General features: G+C 30.3%; 1 protein-coding gene across 1 annotated transcript; it reads left to right on the forward strand.

The window, feature by feature from the left end:
- Positions 1–4,917: 4,917 nt before the first annotated feature.
- On the forward strand, positions 4,918–7,987 carry LOC145956687 (katanin p80 WD40 repeat-containing subunit B1 homolog KTN80.3-like). Its single transcript, XM_083072185.1, has 4 exons — positions 4,918–5,119; positions 5,200–5,275; positions 6,778–7,311; positions 7,479–7,987. The coding sequence occupies exons 3-4, from the start codon at positions 7,176–7,178 to the stop codon at positions 7,970–7,972; spliced, it is 630 nt and encodes a 209-aa protein (XP_082928311.1). The 5' UTR covers positions 4,918–5,119; positions 5,200–5,275; positions 6,778–7,175; the 3' UTR covers positions 7,973–7,987.
- The last annotated feature ends 18,276 nt before the right edge of the window (positions 7,988–26,263 follow it).

Here is a 26,263-nt window from a genome sequence, read left to right on the forward strand (position 1 = left end):
TATTTTGAAAAGAATCCATCACTAAATGAGATTGACTCTCGAGGCTTCCCCAGTGGAGTCGCCATCTGTCGCCACCCGCCGAAACGGACCTTGGCAATCGCGACGATGGTTGGACTCTTTTTAAAGTTTTGAAAAGTGGTGGATTGATAGAACGACTTATTCTCAAACTGAGACCTTGTCGAGCTACCAATTTTATTAAATGATTCACCAATCCATATTAATCCCAAGCGGGACCCTCTATGGATTAGTGGTTTTCGCAAAAATTAGGGTTCTTGGAGTCGCCACCAATATTTTACTCAAAACATTGGAAAAAGATTTAAGGCAATTGATTTTATAAATCAACTTTGGCCATTACAACCAGAGTTGGGTAAGGGAGTCGGTTACGTGTGGGGAAGGTGTTAGCACCCCCACAGCGCCCCATTAGGGTTCCCTATGACGGATTATTTATTAAATAATAGCGCAAAATTACTAAATTACCCCTATTTATTATAAGCGATTGTAAATTAAATATCTACATGATGATAAATTTAAATATGCAACAATCAGAAAGCGGTAAAAGAAGGGATTTTTAGAAAAGAAACCTCTTGAAGCGTGCTTTTTATATATCAATGAAGTCTAGGAGGCTTTTTGGCACTCCCTCCCTCTACAAGCTCGCTCGCTCCTTCCTAAAAATAATTTTTGACTATGGAAATCCAAAAGATTTCCCTTCGACTAAGTTCGAATCTCCAAGCTAAATGCTCGGAATTCCAGAACTTCGTCGGATCGACTCCCAGAGAGATTTCTAGGGCAGAACACTGCTCAAAAACCCCAGAATACTCAAGGAGGGAGTCAAAACTGTGTGGAAAAGTGTGGAATGACGTCCAAATGACGTCCTATTTATAGGGATGAGGCGCAGTACGGCCCCTGGGTTCAATACGGCCCGTATTGAGTTTTTGTACTTCAATACGGCCGTATTGAATTCAGTACGGCCGTATTGAAATACAGAAACTTCAATACGGCCGTATTGGTTTCAGTACGGCCGTATTGTAGTACCAAATGTGCAGTACGGCCATACTGAACTCCAAGGAGGCCGTATTGAGCTCCAAACCTCCCACTTTCTTATTTTTGGCTACTCTAAGACCTCTAAACCTACAGATAGTCATCCTATGGTCTTCTGGGAGTCCTTCTGGCTGACTTTCCTTTGATCTTTGAGAGTCTTCGAGTCTTATTTCCGACCCGGACAATTTTAGGGGTCTACAGTGATGCGTGTATTAAGTTCATGCATAAATGTTTTGTTCGCAAGATAGTGCGAGTCTATATAGGTAAGATATATCATAGGTCATTTATCTATGTCCTGAAGGTATTATGGTAGGGAAACCTCTAATGAGAATGTAAGGCTATCATGACCAACTGTAATACTTTGACAGGACCCTAATAGACATCCCTTGGTTAAGGTGGTTTGGGGGGATCACTGTTGATGAATGGTCCCTACACTATTGGATGGGGTGGTCCCATTCCATAACTCCTAGGCTATTCTATATTCTTGATGACGAGGAGGAGATTGATACCACATACATATAGAGTTAGGAACATTCATTGCATGATTCTTAATTTATAATTAAGTTAAATTGTGTGACTTATTGATTATGGATGGAGAATAAATGTATGACAATGGTTGTTCTGGATGTATAGAAGGATGCTTATATGTGTGTGAGATGTTATTGATGTTGTAGATGTGTGTGTCTATCCTTATGCTTTATATGTTGTGTATGGATGAGATATCTTCTCACTCCCTATATTTGTGTTGCTTGTATTTGGTTGATCGTCATTTGTAGAAATAAATCAGATATAGGAAGATGTATTTGATGGATGAGAAGCTTAGAACTTTATTTATTTGGGGATTTTGCTCTGATTAGTGTGACATCAAGGTATAGTTTTAGTTTTAGTAATAAATTGAAGTTGTTTTAAATTTTATTTCCTTATGTTTTACTATTGGAATTTATTCTATTAGGTGTTTGTGCTTTATTTCAACTCATACATTATTTTCTTTATATTCTCTTTTATTTATTAAAGTTGTGAAAAAATATATATTACAAATCTTTTTACAAAGTATTGAGATGAAAGAATTATTATCATAAATGTTTTTATATTAAACTATATAATTATTCGGGGTAAAAAGGTGTCAAAACATACACAAATAAGAAAATATCGAGTTAGATTATAATAACAAGTTGAATCAATCTCAATATATATGACCTTGAAGAAATTGAGTGAGGTTCCATGTTTACAAATTCAAAAATATTTATACATTCAAAATCAACTCATATATTAAATGCGAATTATTATCTTACGTGAGAATATTTTTAGAACTATTTTTTTATTTTTTGAGATTCTCTTAACTTTTCTAATTTAATTTTTTTATTTATCATATTTATTTATGAATTAAATTTAATTATTTAAAATTATCAATAATTAAAAAAAACTTGTAATACAGTATAAATTATTTGTCTAAAATATAAATATAACATCAATGTTTAAAAATATTCATTTATATTAAATTTTAAATATAATTTATATATTCAATATAGTATTTATTTGTATATATAATTTATTATAAATTTAAATTATATATAATAAATACTTAGTCTATGAAATATACAAACTAAAATACTAGTTTTATATAACACCTAAATTTAGAGAGATAAAAATGAAAAAAAAAAAATATATATATATATAGATATGATAAATAATTTGATGTAACACAAAGTGAAATTTAAAGAAAGTGTTTGAAAAAATAAAATATTCAAAAATAATTACTCAAATTTAAAAATGAATTCTGGACACCTAAAATGTTACATGTCACCATATTAAAATGTAAAAATACATAATATTTAATTATTTTTAATTTTCATTTTTATTTATATAATTATTTTCGATGTCTAATTAATTAACTTTAGAGATAACTTAGCCATGTTTTTGCAATTTTTATGATTTTACTTTTTCCCTATGTGTTTTTCTTCCATTTTGTATTCCAACAAATCTAACCAAACTGTTTTTAGGTTCAAAATTTTCACAAACTCTACTTAACTGATCCGTGTTCTCACTCTTAATTATAGAAGATTTTAACTTTTTAACCACTCCAAGACTCCTCCACTATATACTAGTTCTTAATCCTCCATGCATGTAGGATCACACCTATAGTCTCCTTGTTGATGCAAGCATTGGGGTTGCAAGTAATTTTCAAATAACAACAGACGAATAAGAAAATTAGTTAAAATTGGTAATTTAATTATAAAAGATTTAAGTTGTGTAAAAGGTAAAGGAAAGAAAATAAATATTTTATTTATTATTAGAAATTACAATGATAAATTGCTAATAATATTCGAACTCCTAATCTTCTCAATATTACAAAGATGATTTTAGGGAGTAGAAAAAAGAAATGAATATGTAAAATAACATAAATATTTCAATTAAAAAAGTATATAATTTGTTTTATAACAAAAAGGGACAAAAAAAATATGAGAAAAGTGTTAAAAATAAGATGAATTAATGATATGGAAAGATTGAAAGGAAAATTAGTATTATTACAAATGACCGATGAGATTTCAAATATGGAATACAAATTTTAGATGATGAATTTCAAAATTGAGATACCTGCTAAAACATTATTATTTTTTAATGTTCAAAATTAATTATTCATAATGCTAAAAAATTGTATAAAATTAAAATCATCTTAAGCGTAATGTATAGAAAATAAAATTATTCCATAAAAGATCATTTTTTTTTTCAAGATAGAGGGGATTATATAAATAGCATTTAATTTGTTGGGAGGGCTACCCACTGCATAAGGAGAGCATGGTTTCAATCTTTCTAGGGAGAACCGGCAGTTTAATGCACTCTTTTAGTGCAATTTAAAGTTTTTATGCATAGGATGGATGTATGTTTTTTTCACAATTTTATTAAAATAATTTACTTTTCTAATAAATATATTATTTTTAATTATGATGATTAAATAATTTATAAAGAAGTAAATTAAAAAATTACATTAAAAAGTAAAAATAATACTATTTGTTTTGAAATATTTTTTAAATGTTAAAATTGTAATTAATTAATACTGTAGAACAGAGGAAGTGTCTAAACATAAAAACAAAATAAAGTGTATTATCAATTTTAAAATGATGCATTATGGTTATGAGTTTCACATTTTATGTTTTATTCTACTTAAATTTGTTTAAATATAAAATTTTCATAATTATTAAGATCGATTTAGTGATTGAGAGTTAGAATAATATATAAAAGATCTTAAATTTAAATTTTAGTGTCGTTAATATAATTATGATGAATAAAAAATTATAAATTTCCAATATTATAATAAAAAAAAGTCAATAGAGATTTGAGTTTTTAACACATAATAATGTACGAGATTAAAAAAAAACATCTTCCTTCTATTCAATATACTCATTAACTCTGACTGAAATATTAAACAAACATAATTATGTATGACAATGATGAGAAAATAATATTGCAACAAAATTATAGTAGTTCTATTGCCCAACATAATAATATGAGAGAAATACGAAACGAGATAATGTGATGAATTCAATATAAAAATGAAAAAAAAATAGTATACAGAGCAGTAAAATAATAAATTTGGTTCTTTTTAGTAACATTTGATTATTGAATTTTCAAGTATGGAATATGAGTTTTAGATGAAATTCTAAAGTGGACAGATAATTAATTAATATTAATCATTTGTGGTGGGTCAGCCCACTACTAGAAATATGTCATTTACCCAATAATTTTCATGCGAAAAAATATTTGTAGAAAATTATTACAAAAATTCTTGCAAATATAAATTTGTAATAAATTATTGTAAATATTTTTATAATTTTAAATTCGTAAAAAATTCTTGCAAATTTTATTACAAAAATATTTATTACAAAAAAAAATATTCGGAGACGCTGCGGCTGGGGCTGAAGGACGTGCGGTGGTTCGTGATGGGCGACGACGACACCGTTTTCGTGACGGAGAACCTGATTCGCGTTCTGAGGAAATACGATCATAACCAGTTCTATTACATTTGAAGCTTATCGGAGTCCCACTTGCAGAACATTTTCTTTTCTCGTTCCGCATAACATCTGTTAGGGTTTTTGTTTTCTCTCCTTTTCCTAATTTTTCTCACCGCACAACACTTCATTTTTTGTGTGCTTTTGAATGTAGATTTGAAGTACCAACTCAATGAGATAGAAGACAATGCTTGTAATCTGAAAAATGTAAAAGCAGATGTTGGCTGGAGGTAAGATGTTGGTTGGATATGTGTCTCGTTTATTGATTGCATACCTTATTTTAAACCACATTTTTGTTTGTTAAGAGCTAGCTAGGATTTGATAGCATGTGAAAGTGTGAATGTAGGGAGAGGAGTGACTGAACAAAGCATAAACAAGGGAGAGGAGTGTGTGCTTGTTGTTATTGCGATGTCTATCTATTTAATCACGTGTTTCTGTTTGTCTCTCATTTTAATGCATGATTGATTTCTTGCACTTTATGGAGTAATTAATGTATTTATGAAAATTTAGACAAGGTTAACTAGGTCCTGTAAAAAGAGCTATCTCTGTGTAGAATTAGGTGAGAAAGCTGCTAAATCTTTTTTTTTCTGCTTATATCTTTACCTGTATATCTAATCTTTGCCCATATACGCAATTGTGCATTCTAGATCTCTAGAATTCCTTGTACTAATCATAGGGAAAGGGGAGCATTCTGATTTGTGTGGTTTAGCATTGCTCATACCAACAATTGGAATAAATTATACCTTGCTTGAATAGGCAAAAAACCCGAAAGCAATTAGATATATAATACTGCACATATAATTAAAGATTATCTGGCTAATATTGGTTTAATTTATATTTTTAAAGAAGCTTGGTCTAATTACAAACATCTAGTGTTGACACACTTGCACTGCTCTTTATTGGAAAAAACAGAGAAGGGTGCAATTTTTGTGTCTGCTATTGCATATGTTGAACCATTTTTATCCACACAAAGACATTACATATGTGAGTGACACTGTTTAGTGAAAACTGGAACTGAAGAGAGTCAAGTATAGATTAATGCATCAAAAGTGGAGATTACTGTTCATTTTGGATGCTGTTCAAAAGTGGTCAGATCATAAAATCTTACCAGCACTTTCTCTGAACTAATTTAAAAGTAAGAAAGTTACCCATATTTGATCCCTTCTCCATTAAAATTAAAGTAGAGTAATGTCTCATCCATTAATAAATAAATTTTAATCATTGGATAATTTGGATTACAGCTAGTTATATAATATATATATATATATATATATATATATATATATATATATATATATATATATCATTTATATATCATACTACTGTTGGTGAGGATCCTGGGGTGTTATTTTCGTGGGTGCTCTTTTGTTGGGATTGTAGAGGGCATGGAATTAAAAGTTTGAATAAGTTTGTATACATGATTCAATTCCCTCTTTCACTGAAACCACATGAACTGAAATCAGTGGGGTATTCACTGCTCCATTCACTGTCACCATCTAAATTAAAGTTGTTGTTCGAGGAGGATCGTATATCCCATTCAAGTGTTGCTGAAAAAGAATAAATCAATGCATAAATAAGTTAATGGTTTTTATTTGTTGGAATATTCATTTTATAATCCAATGCTGATGATGCCATTACATTCGGGCTTGATTCTGTTATATATATATATATGGTTGTTAGTGTGTGTTAAACTTATTCAAACTTTTGTGTAAGTAAATTACTCGGTTCACAGCTTCTCCAAAGGCTGAAAGTTTAGACAACTGGAGTGCGTTCTCTTACTTTTAGTCCTGATGGGAGGCTGAAAGTCTGTGTTTAGGTTTTCTCTTGGGAACCTATTAGATGCCATGATATGGTGGATGTGGGTTGGTCTAGAGTCAGATCTTAACATTCATGAAGGAAAACTTCTTGGCTGCTCATACAATCAAAGCTGTGTCGGAGTCTGGGTTGTGGACATCTCGGTAAATGCATTTGTCTTCAAGAGAATTTTTTGCTACTTACAGAGTGGTTGTATTTAATACTAATGTGCCTTTTTTACATTTCTGATATCTTGTCCAACATATAGAACCATATGCACCTAATAATGTGAACCATCTAAATGGCCATTCAGAAACTAAATCTTCAAGTGGAAATATGACTGTACTGAATGAGATCACTGCTAAGGCTAGGCTATCTGTTTCTCAAAATCCAGATCAATTAATAAAGGAAACAAGGTCTCTTGGAAGGTTGTCAGTTTCTCAAGATTCAGACCCCTTAAAGGAGGGAAAATGTGTGGCATCTATATATCCTTCCTCTTTTTTCAATTTTTTATTTTATTGTTTTGCATTTGTTTTGATTGAATTGTTTGTCTAAACTTTATTGTATCTGGACCCATTTGGGTCCTATTCTCCATTAATATCCTTACTTTCTCACTATGTGACTTATGATTGCATGAAGCCACAGGAAGTGCACCAAGTACTCCTCAAAGGATCAATTTGAACTCTGGTCCAAAAACAGCACCTGTTGGTTCAACAACAGTTCTTAATACAACATCTCAGAAAAGGAGTTCTTTGAAATCTCATACAACATCTAGTGTTCCACTCATCAATAAATCAGATATTATACTGGTAATTGTTCCCAGAACTAGCACAAGGTCAGAGCCTGTAGTTGATTCTAGAAAAGAAGTTGGTGTTGCTGGAAGAACAATGTCATTCCCCTTGCAGTCAAAGCCACCAAATATACGTAAATTTCCAAACAACATAGATGATGTGGATAAGGCCCCCCTCCCTCCTGTAACCGAATCTGTAGCTTCTAAGGGTAGTGAATTAAGCAGTTTAGCTGATAAAAACAATTTCCCTGCTTGTGTAAGCTCAACACAAGGTATTCCTACATCTTTGAAAGGCTTAAATCATGCTAGGTGTTATGAAACTGGCAAATATTCAATAAATTGATAGAGCCAAGTGCTATTAATCAACACAATTTTTACGCATCCTATATCCAGAACACAACTATGTTTTTTTTTCCAATGATTGATATTTATGCAATATGCTTTATAGTCAAAATCTATTTAATTGTAACTTGTACTGTTAGTGTTATAGCAATTGTCCAACTCTTAACTTTTTGGTAAAATGGTTAATGAGTTAAGGGCTTTGAGTATGATTATCAAAACAAATTCTTGTATTGAATGAACTATGCAGTATGCTTGAAATTAAGGCCTAAAGGAACTTGATATCTATGGTGGTAAGTATGAACTTGATTCTGTTATGGAAGAAGTGAAAAGGTTAATTGAAGTGTACAAATTACCCATATCAGCACTTGCTGCCACGAGTGACTATTTTTTTCTTTGGTGGCCAAAACGTGAATTTATTTGCAGGGCATCATAAAATTAAAATGTGAAAGTTATAAGAATTGTGAACTTGCAGGGCATCATAATATTAAAAAAAATATAAAAAATTACCTGCGATTTTTCCTAGGAAATTTACTTGCGAATTTGAAATTTTGCAGAAAATTTACTTACAAAATTTTAATTTTGCAGAAAATTTACTTGGGAAATTTTAATTTTGCAAGAAATTTACTTGCAAATTTTAAATTTCGTGGAAAATTTCTTGCAAAAATTTTGTGAATTTTAAAATTTGTAGAATATTTTTTGCAAATTTTTTAAGAATTCTTTTTCCACAATAAAGTTTGCTGCCATTTTTTTTGCAAGAAAGTTTTCTATAGATTTTTTTTATAGCAAAAATCATAAGAATTTTTTTTACGAATTTTGAAATTGGCAAGAAACAATTATCCACGAAGGTATTAGTTGCGAAAATAAATTTGTAGAAAAATTCGCAAAAAACTTATTTCCTACAAATTTTAATGAAAAATTCCTAGGAAAATCTTTAGGTAATAGAAAAAATTCTAGTAGTGGCCTATTATTTAGCTTAATGGATTGGCGGATTTGGTGGGTTAGAATGAAGGGCTCGGCCCGCGAGTCACAGCCCATTTTGTCACCCCTCATCACATTATGCATCATCATCGTATATCTCAATATTATATCTCATCATCATTCATTTCATACATATTATATCATTATAACATTATTCATCAATGTCTCAAATATTATACATATCATTCTCAAGTCAAACATCTACATTTCATATTATCCTTAGGCATAAAGTCTTAAGATTAAATACTTAAAAAATAAAATAACTCACCATTTCAACTCATAAACTTTCTCTTTTTTCTTAAGCTTATATGATGTCTGAAGTTAGATGAAAGACACATAGAATGGGGGGTTGAATGTGTGTGTGTAAACGAAGGATTTTAAAAACATTTTCTCATAGGTGCTACTTTCCGTCAGAAAATAGTATTTCAAGTGTAAAGAAAACTTGCATCTGAAGATCTATCGTCTATTCGAAAATGGTTTCCTTTGTCAAACAAATATAACTTCGTCTAGATATTGTTTATAGAAAGGATAGTTTTGGACGAAGTTTCTTAGTAAAAAAAAATAATATAAGTGAAACTGCATTTCTAGATTAAATAATAGTGCACAAAATTTTTATACTGGTTCACTCGTTCTGGTTTGTCAACTTCACTTGCTGACGCTAGTATTCTTAAACCACTTCTGGTTGCCCAAGTATTCTCAACCACTCCTGGTTCGTCAACTTTACTTGCTGACGCTAGTATTCTTAAACTACTTCTGGTTCTCCAATTATTCTTTTGCTAGCCTCTTCAGGCTTTACAGACGATAGATGTTTTGAGTGTGTATGTGACTCTCACAGAGATGATAAAATGGTTTCTACACTCACTAATTAAGGTATTCAACCTTAGTTTTTACAAGAATGTGTTTAGAGTGTGTATGTAACTCTCACATAGAGGATAAGGTAGTTTCTACACTCACTAAGATAAACTATCTTGGTTTTATACGGATATTCAACTTTGAACAAGAAGAGAGGTGAGATTGTTTTGATGCTTGTATTTTCTTATTGCTTGTTTCTTCTCTTCTCCCACTTTTTTCTCAAGTCTTGATATTTATAGCCTTGTGATAAATCTGCCTGTTGTTTGAATTTGAATGTGTCCGTTGAGGCAGAGCTTTCCGTTGGTGTAGATGATCGCTCGTTCATGACTACACAGATCTTTTTCATTTAATGCGTTTGATTTTGCATTAAATACTTTTCTTGCTAAATCTGTGTTACGTGAAGTCCTTTGCATAATTTGTTCCCTTTTTATTTTTTAATTCAATCATGACCTAGGTATGTTTGTCTTTTTTTCGTCATTGTAGCTGCGGAGGCGTTGCCTTTCTCTGAAAAGTAGGTGTACTTGTTCTGACACAGGAAGCTTTGACTTGTGAATTCGTGCTCTTGAATTTTTCTTCTTTCTTTTCATATCTTTGATAACTTCGTGTGCTTTTCTTATGAATGGAGGTGATACATGATCTTCTTCGTTGTGACTAGTGGACTTCAGATGCTTTTTCAACATGCTTCGTTTGCGTCTGAAAATTTGAGTCTGCGTCTAAGAGTTAGACTTTGACTTTGTTTTCTCGTCTGATCAGTCTTGAAAGTGAATGACTTTTATTCTGTTTGGACTGTTTCTTCATCTTGTGTTATCCAACGACTGATGATTGTTTTGTTGACCTTTATGTGGTTGACCATTGAGCTTCATTTGATATTTATTTGGTGTTGAGCCAACATTATCTTGGTCTAGTTTTGCTCTTGTTTCTGATTTCTTATGTTGCGCTCTAGATTGTTCTTGACATATCTTCATTTGGTATTCGTTGCCGTCTAGTCTTTGTTTTGCTCGACCATGCTTCATGCTTTAGTTTTTCCCGATCTTATATTTTTCATATTCAAAACCTTGTTAGGAATTGCTTCGTCTGACTTAACAATGTCATGTATCTAAACGCATTATCTAGAGATGTATCTATGTTATCAAGCTTATCTTAATTTTATTATAAAACAAATATAATTATCTACAACTTTTATGTTGACTTCAAGATTTAATTTTACTATCTACTATTTTTAAAAAGTTATAAAAATGCAGTATTTTAACCTAATTATGATAATTTGACCTTTATTTATTGATTTGATGACACTAGACCTCCTTTTTTAGTGATACTAGCGTCACTGAAAAGCTAACATTTAATGCTACAACTTTTATAAAGACATAAAAAGTTAATTCAAAATTTTAAAAGGATTCATTGCATAAAATAAACATGGGTGTGCTTTATTAAGTAGGGTTGTGGTTCCCTCAATTTCAGCCATGCCCAAATGTGTTTCCTTCAAGCACGACCATGCACACAATTCTTGGCCTCTCCTTTTTTATTTTGCATCAAAACATAAAATTATCTAATATTTGTATAATTATCCAAAAATTAAACATTATATTTCAATAATATCACTACATCACCAATTCATCAAAGTTTATCCAATTAAACCCAAAAACCTCCAAATTCATATACACATGTAATACCTAAACCTTTGGAATACATAAGCTCATCGCCAAATAGATTTAATCTAAGTAAATTAATGGTTCATAAAACAAAATAACAATAGATTCTAAATTAAATTCATATGCATCCATACAATTTAAACAAGCAGCCTAAGAGATTTAGAAATTGTCTTTCTATCTTTATCTCTCATATATGCTCGTGAATTTGATAATCTCACGATTCAATGTGCTTTTCGTAGCTCTAACTACTAATTTGCACATTCCCTAGTTGTCTTCTTTAGGCCTTTTTACGAGTGCTTTAGATTTTTTAGAAGTCATATAATAATCTAATCTCCTTTATTTTATTTCATTTTAATAAGCCTTCGTGTTAGGTTCAAAGTCCAACATGACACTCTTTAATCTACCACTTCCCTTATTATTTTATTTAATTAATAAAAATATTATTTAAATTATAAACTTAAATAATTAACTAATCAAGTTTATAATATAACTTTTCTATTAAAAATAATTTATTTATTATGAAAAATTAGAATGTTATAAATGCTGGGTCAAGACAAATTAACTCGTTATACACTTGTAATATAATATAAATTATTTATTATAAATTTAAAATATAATTTATATATTTAGACATAATATATATATATATATAATAAATATATAATAAGTGTATTTTTCAAACTAAATACTAATATGCGTGTGTTTTAACCTTTTTAATTTGTTGCTCTCAAATTTTTGGATGGATGCTTAGTAACCACCTGTCCCGAATTCCAAAGTTTTCATATTAATTTATGTAATTAAATTTAATTAATATTTAACATCAAAGATGTTAGTCACGTTACCAAAGTTTGAGATACAACTATGAACATTTTACTTTCTTTCTTAAGTTTAATCTGTACTCTTGACGCTTATATAATTGTGGCAAAAATTCGATTGGGTGTCTATTCTATGATACTTCATTTCTTAAGTGAACCTAAGAAAAATATATAGAAAACAAAATGAAAGGTTCTTCTTTTGAATTTTACAGCTCAACAAAATAGAAACGTGTGCTCCCATGCATGATGTTCAATTGGTTTCGGTTAATGACTTATTTCTTTGGAGTAGTGACAACTCACCACTCACATCATGCCAAAGTTTAAATTATTTTGAGATTCAAGTTTTATATTCAAAAATATTGTTAATGTAGATTTTTAACCTGGATACCGTCACAAATCACAATTTTTCTTTATAGCAAACAGTGAGCTAGAAACACATTGTACTTATGTACATTTTAAAATAAAAATAAAGAAAAACAGTTATGCTAAAGGGAGAAAAAAAGTTAAAGAATAATAACAATAATAATTAGTTTTATATAAGAATAAATAAATAAATAAACAAACAGATGGATGATTTAATTAAGGATAAAATAAAGTTTATATGAATAAAATGAAAACTGATGGAAGTTATTAAAATATCAAGGTAAAAAATGACATTAAGTGTCGTTGCGTAGTTTTTAAAAATAAAACATAATTAATAATAAATTTTTGACTAAGTGTATTCTTAAGAGTAATTTTTTAAAAATTAAGAAAAATTAAATAGAGTAGTTTGACTGGTATAATTCGATAGGTGAGATTATAATGAGAAAATTATCCAAAACTTATATACACCAAGTAAGATAATATTATTTATTAATGATATAGATATAACACTTTTCTATGTAAGTATAAATTTAGATTAATTGATATTATTTGTTATGTTAGGAGTTAGTGGGAAGAATAAAAATCACCCTTTTTATAATTAAGAATTAATTTAATTTATTTTAAAAAATAAAAACTAAAAAGAAGTTTATAATAAAGGATTAATTAACACAAGGTTAAGTTGTATAGTAAATCACTGATTATTTGAGAGTTTTAAATAAATTTATAAATTAAAAATGTAATTAGGTCTTTCATTAAACGAAAAATGTAAATTTTTTATAATTAATTTCATAAGATTTTTAAAGTTGTCACAAGTTCTCATTTCTTACAAGATTAAGTTGGTGTATAAACTAATGTTAGGAACTTAAATACAATAAAACTAGGAGATTAAAACTAATTATATTTTCTTTTTAAATTTAGAACCTAATCATTTTTAAAATAATTTACTAAACAACATTAATTAATTTAACCAAAATATAAAAACCCAAAACAGATTCATTTTTTTCTATGATAGATTATTGTCTTTTTCACTGACATGACTATTAATTCGAAAGTCGCGTATGTACGTATCACGGATTAGAAAGCGACAATCAGATGATTCAGATCCTCTTTGAGAGTAAAAACCAAGACATAGATAATAGACTTCAATTATTTTTTTATGATTTGTGTGCTGCATGTGGCCATGTTGTCTTTTTATTCATATACAACACAAACACATAATTCAAATTTTCTTTGGATGCTATTTGCTGAAGAAAGGAACTGTGCGGGTCAATTAATAATGATTCTTGAATTTTTATTTTTTAAATACTTAAATAATAATAATAGTTATTTTTTTTATCTCTTTTATTATATTATATTACTTATTTTATGTTTTTTTAAAAATTTTATCTCTCTATATGTTAATTATGTAGTATTTTTTTGTAACATTAAAAAAAATACTATATAGTATTTGAGTGAACTAACGTCAATTAAATAGTTAATAAAATTTTATTAAGGGTAAATTATATTTAAATGTGTGATAAATATCTTCATAAAAAATGTGTGATAAATAAGATGTCAGTTACAATTAATGAAAGTCCATTTTGTAAAAGAATAAATGTTCTCAAATGTAGTGTCCCTCTTCTTCCACGTCTAGCACATTTTCTAAATCAACATTTAACGTAAGAAACGACATATCATTGATCTTAAAATTGTGAAAGGGTCACTTTAGAAAAACAACACGTCTTACTAAGTTGGGATGATAGATTTGTTTTCTAATTGGATAAATAAAGGTGAAAATATAATTCATTTATGACTCGTATGTATTCATCTTCCATACAGTCTATTCTTGTAGCAATATATTTAGAGTATATTTGGTCCAATTTTATTTCTTCACTTAAAAAATACTTTTAAGTTAAAGTTAAAAAAAGAATTTTAAAAAGTAAGTAGATGTTGTTTGTTGAATTATATTGTTTTTTAGTTTAAAGGTTCCTTTTAAATCACAAGTTATTTGGCATTTAAAAAAAAACTTCAAGTTTATATAAAATTAGTTATCTTATTTAATAAAAATGTATTCATGTTTAAAATTATTTTAATAATTATTGAAAAAATAAAAATATTGAAAGATTAATTTTAAAATTAATTAATTAACTAATTTTTTTTATTTTAATGATGATTTGTAAATAATATATATAATATCAGCAAAAAAATAATTTAATAATGTTTTGCAAAATATTATGTAAAATTATTATTGTAATAGTAAAATAAAATAAAAATATTGAAAGTTTAATTTTTAAAATTTTAAAATTTTTTAATTAATTACTTTTTATTTTAATGATAATTTATTTATAATATATATAATATGAATATTGGAAAAAAATTTAATTATCACCTATCCTAGATCATTAAAAGGGTCACCCACCATTAATACACACATTAAGTCAATTAGGTGTGAGAAGCTAGCTGTATATAGAAAAATCAAAGTCTCATCTATTCTTTTATAAAAGTTACCCACGATTTGTCTAAGTACTAAGTCAAATAGTGCTATACATGAAGGATGTATTGTAAAAAAAAATCAAGTTTCATATTAACTATAGATAAGGAAAACAAAGACTTTATAAGTGGGAGGCAACCTTTGTCTTATAAGTCAATTTTATAAGATTAATATAATGACCCGACAATTCATTACACTTAATATATTACAGTTATAACAAAACAAAAAAATATAAAATAATCAAATATATTAGGACTATCATGCAACAATCACTTGAATATTCATATAATAAATATATGTATATATTAGTGGAATATCTTGGTAACTAGTGGAATATATGGAATATATCTTTGTAATTACTTTGTAAATATTTTTTAGACTACAATATATCAAGATGGGGTATCTCCTTGATATGCTTTCATATATTAGTTTATTTGTTTCCTAGATTAGTGTTGTTATTTATGAATATGATAGAAAAGCTTTATATGGTAATAACCAAATTCAAATAATAGAGAATCCATTCATAAAACTATTGTTCTACATATGTGTGCATATTTGTACAATATAGGGTGTAGAGAACTTAAAATAGTTCTTGCTTATAAGACTAGAAAACATAAAGTCTCACATAGGGTTACATATATACCTTGTACATATAACAATATACATTGAAATAAATAAGTACTGAAAACATAAACCAATCGTCGGTCAAGCGTCTATACACAATCATACTCAGAGTAATATGTACAAAACTAGTCAACTCCAACATGACCATCCACCCACAAGCCAGCAATTGGAGCTAATCTTATCTTACTCTCATACCAAATATGACCATTACAATCAAACTACAAGGAAAAAAGGGTAAGCTTGTAAAAGAATCAACATAACATTAAGTAATGAATTTATAACTTATTCAACACAAACAACTTAAACAACATCAAGATGGTTCATAACACAACATCAACTTAATTATCATCGTTTATAACTTTGATCAATCATCAAATACAATTTACAAACATGAAAAACATTCTCAACATAAACAAATTTAAACAACTAATGTATCATTATCAACTTATGGAGATCTATTACAACAAAGGTGCGTAGTTTAAGTAACTTGATCCTACCAAATCACTACATTTGACCTATTACAATCAAGTCAAGTAATTACAACTTTAGGCCCGCTAAGCACCTGATAAACAACTCAAACTGATTTTTCAGGTTTCATCATTTAAATTAGAAAAGCCTAGTACTACTTTTAGGAAAGAACAACTTGAGTATGAGCCTACCACAGTCTTATCATGCATATCTAAGTCTTACATGAGATTAACTTGTCAACTACCCTCTAAATACTATGCACCTTTCCATCAATCAGTTAAGGATTTTACCATTGGCTTCATGCCTTACTCATTTTGGTCACTTTATATATGTATGACTCAACCTACCTCCCATACGGTTCAACATTTGGTTATTTTATGATCTATATCGCTTGATCTGGCCCCCATATTGTTCTCATATAAAACATAGAAGAGACAACTTAAAATAACTTTTCATTCAAAAGCCAACTTATTTATTGAAGGGTTTTATAAAATGGGCTTTCATAGCACCACAACTTATATCCACACAATGAAATATTTTAATTTTTAAAATAAATTAATTTACTACTCTCCCTTAGTTTTTATGTATCTTAACTTAGACATGTATTTTAGCACCACATGCCTATACAACTTAACAACTTAAATCAACTTACTACATACAACTTAAAACAACATCTTGCAACTTAATCAACTTCCAGCAATAATTAACTACCAACTTAAACAACTTAAAAAATTATTATACATCATTCTAGATCAATGCATAATGAACTATAATCATACAACCTCATTATGAAAGTGAAACATCATACCTCAACACTTAGACAACTTAGAACATCAAATTTTATTTCAATAAATCACACCTGATGCCATCCTCCCAATACCTAGGCGTCATGGAGGCAAAGAGCCTTTAAATTGCTCATGCACAACGTCAATCCACCTACACCTAGGATGGATGAGGAAGAAATTAAGCCCCTGTGTCAATCAAGCTTGGCATAGATAAACCTATGTCCGAGCTTATCTAAATAAAGAGTTTGTACCTAACTCACGTCCGATGTCCAATGTCGTCTAGGAAGAGAGCCTTTGTCTTGATCATGCTTAGGGCCACTCATCTTGGATCCAATGTCACCAAGTTAGAGAGCTCTTTAAGTAATCAAACCCGATACCTGTCATTCCATGCATGACATGACTAATTAAGTCAAAGAACTCCTCACTAACCCACGCCCAACACTACCAATCATGTGTTCAACATCATTAGGACAAAAAGCTCCTAACTCAAGTCACATCCGACACCATGAAGATTTCTAAACTTGGCAAAATCCTCAATTTGGCTCAAATTTGCAATTCATTAAGCCAAAATAGCATGCAATGCAACCTTCATCACATATATACCATATGTGTCCCATATTTAGCATAAAATATAACATGCATTCACCTCATCTTAAGAATCATTGAATTCAATCAAAACACCTTCAAGGAACCAAAACCAAAGACAGCTCATCATATCTTCTCAATTTAATAAAAAAGCCACTAATTTATGAATCCAAAAAACATTAAGCATTACAACTCAACAATAATCAATCACAAACTTCCTTTACCTCGAATTGTTAGAAATCAAAGAAAGGAAGGATAAATGAGAGTTTTCCAAGGTCATCATACGACTTTCTCAACTTGAGATTCGCAACTCCTGAAGCTTGAATCTCTAATCTTCCTCTACTACTCAGCTTAGAGAAGGATTAAAAAAGGTTTTGTAGGGTTAGAAGGAGAAGGATCTCTCTCAGGTTTCAAAGTCTCTCTCTAACTTCTCTCTAAAACTTTATAAAAATATGAACTTATAAGGTTCACTTCTTAAGAAAAACTTTATATACTATTCTTTAAACTTGGTCAACTTGACTTTAACTAAAATCACTACAAAACCAACTTAACTCTCAAGGAACCTTGATCCTTAAAGCTCTAAAACAACACAACACACAATAATCCAACAATTAGACAACATATAATATATTAATAAGGCTTATTTTCATAGTGTTACAATTGAGTTAGTCTCAATTCCACATTATAAGATGGTACCAAAGTCTATTTTAGCAATTCTTGTGGTTGGACTTATCAACCCACCCGTTCCGAGAACGTTATTAGACTATCCATAAATGTTTGGACCTGTAAATTTCATACTTAAGATGTTCAATTTTCAAACTAAGAAAGTTGTGTTAAAGATAATCAACTAAAAATTTTAAATTTAAATTATAAATGATAAAATATTTAAGTCATTATACAGTGTTCAATAATATTTTTAAAGTAATGATAAATTATCTAGACAAAATTCAGTAATATTAAATTACATTAAAAATATTCAAAAGTATTGTATTTGTCAAAACTCTCAATAAAATAATAAACACGTCATGCAATATATATATATATATATATATATATATATATAATCTTTTCTCAAACAAAAATTAATTAACAATCAAAATAAGTGGAAAAAATTAAATAAAAAACAATTGTTTGAAGAAATTAATAAAATAAAATAAAGAGAAACCATAATTTGTGACAAAATAAAATAAAATAAGATGCAAATAGCAATCGGTGGCACTCGAAGGGGAGAATTATTACCAAAAAAAAAAATTATACTTAAGCACCTTGAGTTAGCTTTGCCAAAAGTTCATTCTTTTTATTATTTCTTCGCAAATTATAAGCTGCTTACTTTTTTTAAAGTCTTTTATACAAATATGTTTGACTCAATTTTTATTTATAAGTAAAAATTAAGTTAAAAATAAGTTGAGTCAAGCAATTCTTATTATTGACCAAAATTTATTAGAATTTTCTTTAAGTTTCACTTTTAAATCAGAGACTTGTTAAACTAAATGAGACGTAAGATCATCAAAATTAATCGTCAATTTTTAATAAAACTCATCCATTAATAAAAGTGTTAAAGAAACTAAAGAGTGAGGTTATTTTTATGCTTGTAATTTTTATGTACACAATGGCTCTATTCACAATTAAAAGTTGTTGGCATCTAGCTAGGACCATTACATCATGTATGCAATTAGGATATTACGTTACTCATTTTATGTCGGATATACAAACACTCGACGTAATAAAAATGTGGTGGCACGTTTTGTAATTTTGTTAAAGTATTTACGTCGGACCTCCAAGGGTTCGACATAAATTTTAACATCTACGTCGGCTATGCATTGTGTCCGACGTAGATGTTAAAATTTACGTCAGACCCAATTAGGGCCGACGTAAATAACCCACAGCCTGCTTAAAAGAAGGTGTGCGCGCACTAGCTAGATTTCAAAAACTTCATGGTTTCCTTCTCCCGCGCGTTGTGCACCTTCTTTTGTTTTTCTTCCTCATCCCTCCGCCTCCTCCTCAAATCGTGGTTGTCCTCCTCATCTGTACCTTATTCTGTTTTTCTTCGTGTGATGATGTTTTTCTTCTTCGGAGGGTTGCATTGGTCATGGGCTTTTCTGGGAGGTTCTATGAGGTAGCATCTTCTATCAAGTGTGTTTTCTAGGATGTTTTTTTCGTAATAATGTTTGAAGCTGGAGAAGGAAGTGACCAAGTCCGGGTTTGGAGAACCCACTCATGAGTCTATCAAGCAGAACGACTCGTTTTGCTTGCACTCGTTTTTTTTTTTTTTTTTTTTTTTTTTTTTTTTTTAATTTTTTATGATTTTTTTACGTCGGACCTTGGCATGTCCGACGTAAATTTACGTTGGTTTTCGCGTCCCGACGTAAATTTACGTCTCCGCTTCAACGTCGGAAGTTTTTCTGACATAAAAACCCTTAAAATATCCGATGTAAAATGTGTATATTAATTGTGTACTAGTGATGAACGATAAGACTTTGACTCTTTTATATATATATATATATATATATATATATATATATATATAGAGTATATATAAAAGAGTGCTTTTTGGTAAATATATTACCTGTTTTGAAGCAATTCTCTGCTCTAGAGTAATTAGTGGGACGTCATTGATAAACACATTAGCCCTTATATCATGTAATTTTTTTTTAACTCAAAAATAGACAGCAACGTGTCACGTGACATATATCGATGTTAGAGTCACTGCAGTTGCAACCTATAACAATAATAAGCTGCAAATAGTGTGCATTCTTCTAGCAAAACGTGCAAGTTTTGTTTCTGCTTCCAATTATGAAATTAACAACTAGAGGTTCTGCTAGTCCTAGCATCGTGTTTAACACATAGTTGTTTTTAGTTAGTTCTCCCCCAAAGCTACAGCTACCCATTTGTACGTTGGGTCCTCATTTCTATGTATGACTTTTGTGGATACGCGTGATATTGTCATGCGAGCTCCAAAATCCTTGTCCTTCAATTCTCCCAAGGCAAAGCAAGCATATTACAAAGCAATATCAGTGAAACCCGAGTCTTCTTGAATTTGTAATTCTACCACCCAGTTGAGAAGTAGTACACTAGTACATATTGATTGTTCTTTTTCACTACGTACAGTAGGGACATTGTGGATTAATATCTCCTCACAATATATGTAGATAACACCTTCTCTTTTCGCCCTAGCCTGATAAACTGGAATATTTTGGTTTTCTTATCTAGACAGTACACACTATGGTGGATGATTAAGCACAAATTTCTGTAGTGACTCTTCTTATTCTTTGCATCGAGAAGCATCTCAAACTCATTTATTATGAGACCATGTACAGTTCGACGAGAGTTCAGATTTATTAAGATTGATCTTTTTCTGTTTTCTCTTGAAGAAGGTTCGTAGGTCTTCACCAAGGAGGATGGTGCAAGGCCTCATCCTTTGTGGCTTTCCTTACGCAAAGATATTAATAAGTATTAACATTGCCATATATATGGGAAAAAGTAAGGGATGATATGACCCAAGGGGCATATATATATCTTTATACTATTCAGGGATCATGTTTTCATATTGAATGTGAGATCGTGATTTGATAGGGATTTTTCACAACGAATAAACAAGTAATATTGAACTAATGGGATAAAGGGTACGTAGGCCCTTTGTGTCTTAAAGTTTTTATCAGACCAGCCATTCCTCTACCTTTTGTGTCCATATAAGAAAAGTCACGTGGGACCAAAGCTTCCATTGTGTGTAGTCCTTTAATTAATTCCCCGAAAGCTTTAGGTTGTGGATTATTACCTTCATCTCCCCCAATTTGAGTCTTTCATTTTCATTTCCTTACGTTCGAGGTTGCATAGGGAATGATTATTTCAGGGATTTTAGTTGCTCTCTTCATCTTCATATGTTTTCCCTCCAGCTTTAGGTTATGCACTAGTGATAACATTTTCGAATGTTTGAATAAAAGTTGAATTCAATTGAACTCATTTTTACCTTAAAATAATAATCTTATTGATTTTAAATTTTATGCATTGAGGAAGTCACTACAACACAAATAGGTTTTAGCAACATTTGAAAAATGTTACTTAATTACGTATAAATGTTACTAATTTACTTTAGCAACATATTATTAAATGTTGTATATAGTCCATGTTACTAAAGAATTTTAATAACATTTTTATATAATTAGGCAAAAAATTTTAAATGTTAGCAAAGTAGTATTTTTGTAACATTTTAATGATGTTGCCAATATTTTGTTAATTTTATAAAATGATAATTAATTTTAATTTAGATATATTACTATCAATTATTATATTTTTATGCCGCATACTTAATTAGTTACTACTAATTATATATAAAATATCAAATTTTATTTATCTTAAGTATAACTATATGGTTATATATATTCTTTATGAGTCATTAATCTATTCGATGTGAGACTTTAATTAATGGGTAACAATTAGAAATAAGAGAAATATATTTTTTTTACTCGATGTGGGACTTTGATTTTAGAAGCAATTATAGCAACATTTAAAAAAAATGTTGCAAAATCTTATATGAAATTTTTTTTACTCGATATGAGACTTTGATTTTGAAAATAATTAAAAATAATAATATTGAAATAAAAATGCTACTCTATTTATAATGACATTTTTTAAAAAAAGTATTGCAAAATAACCTATTTGTTTAATATATAGTAACATTTTAACAAATATAAACAAAAAAAAAATATTGTTAAAGAATTAAAATATAGTGAGTAAACAATACACATTTTAATATTTTGAAACATATGACTAAATACACCCATCATGACTGGGTAAGTCACATGATTTAGGACACTTCTTTCCTTCTGTATGCACTACCTGAGTTGTGGGATCTGCATGATGTAAATAGAAACACTAATTGCAGTATTTTTATTTTTTTTTAACAGCCATGTTAAGTCACTTTGGATGAAATATCTTATTTTAATCATATTTTTTTATCTACAAAATTATAATATAAGACTTTTTTAAGGAGATCGAATTTAACAACACTTAAACCAATGACTTAGGTTTTGTAATTACATTATTTCTTTATATAGGAAACATATATATCACAATAGGAAAATGATCGATATCCTTTTTTTAAAAAATTAACATCCATGTCATTGATTATTGATTAATTAAAATGTTTTTTTCTTAAAAAAAACTTGGTAAATTGATAATATGATAAATGATTTATTAAGATTGAAGTAGATAATGTCATTATATTGTCTATTTTGCTTTTTGTTTTTTGTTTAAAATTTTATAACTTGACTGTGAAATTGTTTATTTTCTTTTACTATATTATTTTTCAGTTTAGTAATATTCTTCTATTTCATATAATACAAATTAAAATAATCAAAATTTTTATTTCTTTAAACAATTAATTTAAAACAAATTAATCCATACAATAAATTAATAAAAATTAATTTAAATATGCGAGATCTATTTTATAGAGAATACGACAAAAACTAAAATTGGAAAATAAGTGAAAAGTGAAAAAAATATATATATTTTAAGTAGAATTGGAATACAAAGAACGACTGAACTGTGAATAAGTTTCGTTTAAGTTGAGAAAACACATTACTTCCCGCTCCTATAATTTAATTAAAAGCTTTTGTTTTCTCAAATTTTGTTTAATAAGCTAATTATTTTTAAGAGTTTTCATGAAAAGCTTTTAAGTCATATTTGGTTAAATTTCTTTTTAAGCATTGATAAAAGAAGAAAATAAGTAATTTATCTAAATTAATAATTATAACTTTAATATAACCTACCTACCCTTCTATAAAGAAAATACGTTAAAAAAACGATAAATCAGTACTTTTGACGCTTCTGAGTTCATCGTAAGTTCAGAAGATCAGGTGTCCATTTTAGCTTCTCTCCTAATCAAAAGGTAGAAAAAATTGTTGGTTCCTTTTTTTTTAATTTTTTGATGAGGCAGAAAAAATTGTAGGTTCTTGAGTATCCACGTATCAGCATGCTATCCACCCATTCCATGCCCTTTTACCTTAATTATTAAGATTTTTTTAAGTAGATATTATTATTGTAAATTATCATTTCTTACATATACACTAACATACATGTAAATAAAACTTATTTTAGTTAAAATAAAAACTATTTTTAATCTTTATTACGTAAAAGGATTCCTGTTTAATTAACTTAAAAAAAAACCGTAAAATATATAATAAAATACACAAGTTGAAATTCTATAACATACCTCATTTTATTTTACTTTTTTTTGTGTGAGACCCTCAGTCTTTCCCCTCTCTCCCTCTCAACATTTCACTAGTAGCCTTCCTTCTTCCTCTCATTCTTTCTCTCCCACTCACTTGGACTTGTTCATTCTTTTATTTTGGTAGCCGTAGGAGCTGTGTAAAGGTGCGGGAATGAAGCTGAAGCGCGGACTCTTCCTCCTCCGTTCATCATTTTCTCCATTCGTTTTCTCCTTTCTCCTTCCCGGAAGCTTGGAACTTCTCCTCTGAGGTAAGAGAAGCTAGATTCTCGCTGTTTTTGGCTGTAACTGAGTCTAGAAAATCATTTGTTGTTGGATAATTGATAGTTTTTGGCTGAAATTGCTGAAGATGGGGTTTCGGGATTTTCCGGGGTTTGGTGAAAATTTGGTGATCTTTCCTTGTTTGTGGTTGCATGTTGAAAAAGTTGGTATTTTTGGGTTGTATGATGAAAATGTGATGTTTTGGACCGATTGCATGTGCCTGGGGTGTTGATTTTGCAGGTTTTGGGTGAAATTTTCGAACTGGGGAGGGTTCCTATTTGAATTTGAGCCGGGCGCAGTTCTTCGCGCCGGGCGTGAGTTCAAAGGGGGAATCCCTGAGTGAAACGCGCCGGGCTCGGGGAGAACCACGCCGGGCGCAATAGACCCCTGAAAGTCTCTGGTTGAGAATTGCGCCGGGCTCGCTTTTAATTCGCCGAGCGCGAATTTGATTTTCAGAATTTGACTTTAGAGTATTCATGAAAGTTGTAGCCTTGGATGTTAGCTTTCCAATGGCGCTGGAATCACTCAAAAAGGAGTTTTAGAACTCCAGATATGGCCGTTTTAGTGAAGAGGGGTTAAGCTGCCAGCATTACTTATAGCTGTTGCGGTTTTTATCAGTTTTAACAAGGTAGATGAAGGAATTAGGACTTGGTGTCTTCAAGAGAGTTGTAGTAAATCTTCTTATCTTTCATATGAGATAGTGATGAGTGTGGTATGAGTAGTATAACTCCTAATGTTCTATTTTCTGTGAAGGTTGCCATTCCACATTTCGTGATTTGGTTAGGTTGAAAGTTGTTCTAAGTACTTAGGTTGATTGGTGTTGTTTGGGTGGGTAATTTGACAAGATAGATGAGTTATAAACAAGGTGGATGATCTGTATTATGTGTAGAATATGTTGTATGTCGTGTATGCTATTAATGAGGTAACACCACGATGTAATAGATTTATATTGTCGTGCTGAGTTGGGCTGACATGGATGATTTTCATGTTGAATCAAAATATTGTTGTACTATAGACTGTTGAGCTGAGTTGTGAGTAGTAAGTTGTGTTGTATACTACCTAGCTATGCGGGATTCTGATATTGGTGTACTGCGCTGAGCGCGGCCCTTGTCGCGTTGGGCGTGAGACTCCTTGGGAGTCTCTGCCTTGTGGGTGCCGGGCGCAATTGGTATTGTGCCAGGTGCGAGTGAGCCTTGAGCTCTCTGGATGGGTTCCGCCAGGCGTGGGCGTGCTTGCGCTGGGCGCGCTGGCCCCCTGGTGCTCTCTGGTTGCACTGTGTTGGGCGCAACCACGAGTGCGCTGGGCGCGGAGATGTGACTTCATTAATGGATGTTAGAGGTTATTTATGTTCAGTTCAAGTAAAAGCTGTTGATTATAATTTGATGACTTGTGGATAACGCTGCTTGTTGATGTTGAGTTGTGCCAGTTGTAAATTGTTGTAAGTTGCTATGTTGAGTTGTATCAGTTGTAAATTATTGTACGTTGATATGTTGTATTGTACCAGTTGTATACTGTCGTAAGTTGATATGTTGAGCTGTATCAGTTGTATATTGTTGTGAGATTGATTTGTTGTGTTGTACTGTGTGTTGATAATGGCTGTGTGGGCCAAAAGGCTGAGGTGTGTAGGCCGAATGGCTGTGTGGGCCAAAAGGCTGAGGTATGTAGGCCGAATGGCTGTGTGGGCCAAAAGGCTGAGGTGTGTAGGCCGAATGGCTGTGTGGGCCAAAAGGCTGAGGTGTGTAGGCCGAATGGCTGTGTGGGCCAAAAGGCTGAGGTCTGTAGGCCGAAAGGCTGAGGTGTGGAAGGAGATCTCCGAGTTGATATGCGTGACGACGCATTGTGTGCTTTCTGATTATGTTGTAAAATCAATGAGTGGTATACTGATGATGTGAGATGTGGGCTGTTATTGCTGAATGTTGTGGTATATTGAGTTAATGTTGTTGAGCTGGTTGATGTGCGGAAAACTATAGTTATATTTTTCTTATTATTTAATTACATATTTATATATTATGTTATTTCCTTTCACTAGCTTACCTTTGTTGTTTCCATGTGGTTTGGACTGCGATGATCATACTATGTATGGGAGCAGAGCAGGGATAGGTTGGTGGCTAGTAGTGAGTTTGCAGCTGGCAGGCGGAGCTAATCCTTGTTGATGCTTGTTGTTTCAGCTACTTGGTGTAGTAGTTTCGGATGTATTCTTGTACATTTTGAATCTA

The sequence above is a fragment of the Cajanus cajan genome, chromosome 4, assembly GCF_000230855.2.
Source record: "Cajanus cajan strain Asha chromosome 4, NIPB_CcT2T_4, whole genome shotgun sequence".
Lineage (NCBI taxonomy): Eukaryota > Viridiplantae > Streptophyta > Magnoliopsida > Fabales > Fabaceae > Cajanus > Cajanus cajan.

Excerpts from the sequence above, each read along its gene's own strand:
- LOC145956687 (XM_083072185.1), top strand. The coding sequence starts at position 7,176 with ATGACTGTACTGAATGAGATCACTGCTAAGGCTAGGCTATCTGTTTCT. Across the intron at positions 7,312-7,478 it reads CCCCTTAAAGGAGGGAAAAT|CCACAGGAAGTGCACCAAGT; the intron begins GTGTGGCATCTA and ends GATTGCATGAAG.